The following is a 5,894-nucleotide window of genomic DNA, read 5'->3' as shown; positions in this document are numbered from 1 at the left end:
GCATATGGAATTTTAATTACATCAGTTTGTTGGCTTTCTTATAATTTCTTCCATTACAAATTGAACCCAAAGCTCGTCAATTTTCCTATTATTCTACAAAAGCACTAATTAATATCCCGAAATGACTTATTATTTTCTCTATACGTATTTATATATTAGATTGTCTTCAACAAATACCTTTAAAATGTGAAATAATAGTTGTGTACTAAAATTTAGAGACTTTAACAAAAATTATGCCTCGATTTGATGTGCGATTACCTTAATTCGCGGAGTATTATTACTATCTTTGTTTAATATTTTAATAATCATTGTTACAAACCTTCCTGTCACGAAGGTCGTAAATCAGTCAACCATCCTACATTACCTACAGGATATTTACTGTCCTAAATATGTGCGTAAGGCTCTGCTAGGAACCCAATCCTATGGAATGTAAAAGCTTTTTTACGGAGTAATGATGATTAGCATGAATTGATTTTTTCATAAATATCAAAGAATCAGCTTATTTTAGCTTTAACTCGTAAACACACATACTATATGAATATCAACAGAAATTGAAATTAGATATTGATCAGTAAACTGACTTATAATCGAAATATACTTAAGATAAACTGACAAATAACTTCTGACCAGTAATAGATATATCATTTACCTTCTGTCAAAAATCGAAATTTTCAGTAGGATTTTTGTCAACATGATTTCTTGCGATCAAAAATTGAAATATTTATTATCACTTTTAAGTACTTTAGGATATTTGCAAGGTATGTTTACCATTGATTTTTGATGGTTTTATTCGAAAATAATTAATAGCCCTTATACATCATAATATTTAAAGAGTTTCTTGGGCGAAATTTCAAAATTATTAGTCTGTGCATCCTAAGTTTCTACACTCAACATAAACAAAATCTTTTACAGACTAAAATTGAGATAATAATATTTTGCAGAATTAATCTGGTCGATATTAACGAACTGTATATCAGCATAAATCTCCATAAAGCGATCTGTCTAAGAATTATTGCATTGATTCGTATTGCCCTAACTACTAGGGTCATAGTGAGCTATTAATTACATCATCTCAATGATAGAATTTTGCAAATTGAAAATCATTAGACCGAAGACATCTACTTCCTTTTTAGGTTTTCCTTGAATCCGCCTCAGGTTTTTATTCAGTTAGCAAATTGAGTGTAGAAATCGTTTAATAAGATACTAATGAAGCAATTCATTATTTTACCATCAATATTATAGATAAATAGGATAATACGAACGAAGAAATTATTCATTAATACGCAATGTATATAGAACTATCTTGAGTAAATCTTAACATGAGTAGTCTTAGGCATACTCACATCCTCTAAGTTTTTTCTGCTATTGATGCACTTAAATATCATCAAGACTATATGTTATAGAAAGATTATTATGTAAAAAATGGGATAGCAGTTCGATAGAAGTAAGCTAAGTTAGGGAAATAAAGGCTTTCCTTCTAACTAGAACTATTGCCGTTAATATAATTTAAAGACGCTACACATTAATAAACGTAATCATGTTAGAAAGATTTATGATGATAATATATCATCGGAAATAAAAGCAATTTTAGACAGAATAGACCGCCATTAATCTATATGAATGCTAATAAATGTTTTACATCAGTCAATTTATAAATTATTAGGTTAGGTCTTATAAACTTAGGATAGTTTACGATAAAGTTTATTACTTTATGATTTGTATATCTAAACTACGCTAGCTTTGTAAATGTATCAGCAAAACTAATAAAAGTGTATGCAATGTTTTCCATCGAGCAAGTCATAGCTACTTTCATTAGGTGTTATCAAGCGATTAGTTATAAATTATAAACTTATCCAATATCATACCCCCAGACAAGTAGCCGATATCGTATAGTCAGCATAACTAAATATAAGAAGTCAAGTTTATCTGTTTCTCTTTCTAGAATACTTAGAGCTAATACTATATATGCGCGTAGTAAGGAGTTTTTCTATGAATTAAAATGGATGTATTCTTTACATGCCGCACTGTACACATCATTTAGAATTAAATAGTAAGTGATCTATTTCATATTGTCAATGAAATGTGAATCTAGTTACTATTTTGCGTGCAAGCTACTATGAGTGCATTAGCTTAATATAGTGGAGTTAAATCGCAAATGACAATCAACTACCATTTAACTTATTGTTTTTATAATTTTAATACATCTGCTTGCTTTGAACTTGTCAGTGTTACAGCATACTTGCATTATAGCGTCACAATTGATTACGTCTTAAATACTAGATAATACATCCTTGTCAATAAGGGCAAGAGAAGGAAATAAAAGTATAGTTAAAATGAATTCATAAATTTACAATTTGATGCCTGATCGATATGAGCCCAATGTTTAGTATAAAACAGAGAAATTGGTATTGATGACGATCAACGTTTTTCTCAGCACTATATCACGACAATAGATTAGTTCCAATCCTATTGATGGCTATCAATGCTATTGGATATTGAAATAAACAACTTAAATCAATTGTAACTTATCGCAAAAGAGGTTTAAGAATTGACTCAAGTGGTAAACGAATTATACAATCAATTTATAACAATACCTATTCTCCACGTCTGCTTGTTGACGCACTTCTACTTGTATTAACATATACAGCCCCTGATTGCTATTGATAGCTTCAAAGTTGTATTGAGTCAACTATAACGTCAACATCATGCCTATTTTATTTGTAAATAGATAACCCAAGCGATGGTAAACATCCGTCATCTCCACTTTGAAGTAAAATTGCCCTATTTCATTCCGATAGAAATAGGTGCAACCGTCTTAAGACAGATCATTTGAAACAAAACCCTTTCAGACAAACTGACATAACCTTGTTAGACTCTATCTAAAATCAACGAATAAAATCCAATCTTCCTGTTCACTTATACTTGATTTATCAAAAGTATAGATTACATAGATAATTTGTCATAAAGTAAGTTGAATTGCTGTGTCTTGATTATTTAAGGCTTGATCAGAGCTTTACTTGGATTTAAATTTTCATTCAAATCTAAAATAAAGCATTTTTTAATAAATTTATCTTATCCCTTCGTTTTTGAATCAATCAATTGATATCTTTTAGGTCGGACTTGGTTAAAAGCGAACCAGTAGAAATACTAACGCTGAAAAGGTAAATAACGTACGTTTTATCAACAGCGATCTTCGCTAAAGCAACGTACTGTATTGAGTAGCTGTGCGCCAAATCAGAAATATGAGATTGCTTATGTGTTGATTCAGTCTAAATATAAATTTAACTACTATCAATTTGCGTTGATGTTTTCAATTCGAATTTAAAGCTATTTATAAATTTAATCCGATCGGAATAGAAATTCTTATACCACCATCAATTATTGCCAAGATTTGGATGTCAATATTATAAAAGCGTTACTATCATTTTGATGACAAGTTAAAAGCTACTTAAATCATTAATAAGTCTTGCCAAAAAATTACTATAGTCAAGTAGTTTTCAACGTTAAAAAAGTGTTTAATCCTCATTAAGAGATACATACCACTCGATTTGATAATGGACATCTGGTTAGGTGCAAGAGTATGGGAAATTATACTCTTTACCAGTTTATACGCGACTACCATGATCTTGGCTATTTTAGGTAATTTAACGTTACTAATTGTGGTCACGCAAAATACAACCGGAAGATTAAAAAATGTGACCAATATCTTTATCTGCAATTTAGCCATAGCAGACTTCTTTATTGCCTTGTTAGTTATCCCTTATCGTCTATGTGCTTATATCTTTGTGCGCTGGCCATTAGGTGCATTTCTATGTTTCATTATGCCTGCCGCTGAAAAAATCTTGTTCACAGTATCTATATTTCAAATGTTAGCCATGGCTGCTGCTCGCTATGTGGCTATCGTTCATCCACTAAGACAACAATTGCATGAAAGAGGAGCATTTATTGTCATTTTCATTGTATGGTTATTAGCAATTGCGTCGAATGCACCATTATTTATGAAGATGCACGTCGATATGTTCTCACAGGATGCAATTGCAGTGAATCAGTGTCGGCCTAAATGGAATGATTCAGGTCCATTCGCGAGAGGTTATTACATGTCACAAACTCTAACACACGCCATCCCTTTTATCTTAACATTATTAATCTATGCTGCTATTTACTATCATATGAAGCATTATAAGAAAAATGGTAAAGTTTCCAGTAAAGCGTCACTTAAAACTAATCAAAATGTTGTTAATATGTTAGTTACCATGCTACTATTAAGTATTTTGTGTTGGTTGCCTTATTCAAGTATCATAACAATACTTATATTTCGGCCATTAAATGCACCAGAATTGGGTATTATTTTGGGAGTGTGTAAATGGTTTGCATTATTTAATTCATGCCATAATCCGATAGTATGCATTGCCTACAGTAAATCTTTTCGTTTCGGATTTTTTTATTTATTTGGTATTAAAAATGATTTAGTAGTAACTGAATTAGAGCGCCGTTTAAGTAAGCATTCACATAGGCGTCATGACATGTTAAGTTTCAAATTTCGCAATGATAGTGTTAGTTCAATGCGGAGAACGAATACTATGACAAAAAATGGCGATCTTACTCCCAATAATCCTGTGACAAATAGTATTACTACTACAAACAATAACTATTATAACTGTAGCGGTAATAACCATCGTGGAGATGCGCCTAAAATGAAAAAAAGTAATAGTAATTCTAAGCATATAACATCGGTATAAACGTTGCTATCGAATCTGTCTTGCTAGACAGCATATACATGCTATTAAGAGAAAATGTTGTTAAATTCTTCTTCTTGTGTAATACTATGTTTCTAAATTAAGCTGCATTGACATCAGTTAGTAAGTAACGATAAACTTTACGGTAGGAGATAGTATTTCCGTTGAAGTAAAAAATCAAAGACGAAGGAAATGAGATTACTTAAATCTACCGTAATTGGCTATGAATTTAGTGTTTATCGAAGCAATTCAACATGTTATTCCATTGAGTGTATGATGATAGATTAAAAATAAATTACAGCTATTCTTTTTTCTTAAGTTCTAATTTACTGTTCAATTTAGTAGGGATTGAAATGTTAGTCATAGCTAAATTTAAACTGGAATTCATATTGTAAGAATGAATTCAAATACGAGTCCGATGTGGACGCTGATTCAATTTCTTGATTTCATCGATTATAGTTGGTCACAAATTGTGCTTGAATGCCTATTGGCTATGTTAGAGGCTAAAAATATTCATTTTCTTCCATTGCATTTCAATGTTAACAAAATCAATCGTTTGACTTTGTTTGAATTCATGAGGTGACCAATCCTTGCATATCATTTTATTCATGATTCTATCAATAGATTGATTTTATTAAATTATGATAAATTCATCAATTGATTAATTGTTACACCAAGCTTTGTCACCATTATTGGAAAACAACAATTGATTTATCATTCTCAACGGCCGTTTCCTGTGCTATTATTGCCTGGTTTCATATTTTCTCACTTATGTCATATCCAAGATTAAACTAGAATGAACTCAATGGATTCATTTAAGGCAAGCTGAATATAATTCTGATTAACGTGATGTCTTGGATAGCTAACAATTATTTAACTGAACTCGTGCCTCCAATTTGGATTTTAGCATCTACAATGATGGTAATAGATGTCCACGGGGTCAACTTATATTAACACATATGATGAAATTCTACTTGATTATGTATCCATTTGAAAGCTCTCATCGTGCCATCTACATGAATCGCAAATGAGATTTTATGTGAAACTATTTAACCAAGAATAATTCTTGTCATCCCTAGATTAACATTTTAAGTCTTCTCAGAACGACTTTATCTTCATCTGCCATACAAATGTCTTTCTTAATATTGAGAAGTTTAC

The 5,894-nt window shown here is 30.9% G+C and overlaps 1 protein-coding gene across 1 annotated transcript; it reads left to right on the top strand.

Moving 5' to 3' along the window:
• Nucleotides 1–3,620: 3,620 nt before the first annotated feature.
• On the top strand, nucleotides 3,621–3,998 carry TRIADDRAFT_32926 (uncharacterized protein; the record flags this gene model as incomplete). The annotated part of the gene is made up of 1 exon (XM_002117684.1): nucleotides 3,621–3,998. A coding segment is annotated over one exon (378 nt), but the record flags the coding sequence as incomplete, so codon positions are not given.
• Between the last annotated feature and the right edge of the window lie 1,896 nt (nucleotides 3,999–5,894).

This window comes from Trichoplax adhaerens, genomic scaffold (assembly GCF_000150275.1).
Source record: "Trichoplax adhaerens TRIADscaffold_27 genomic scaffold, whole genome shotgun sequence".
Taxonomy (NCBI): domain Eukaryota; kingdom Metazoa; phylum Placozoa; class Uniplacotomia; order Trichoplacea; family Trichoplacidae; genus Trichoplax; species Trichoplax adhaerens.
The sequence above is the reverse complement of the archived record's forward strand: the minus strand, read 5'-3'. Positions and strand labels throughout refer to the sequence as shown.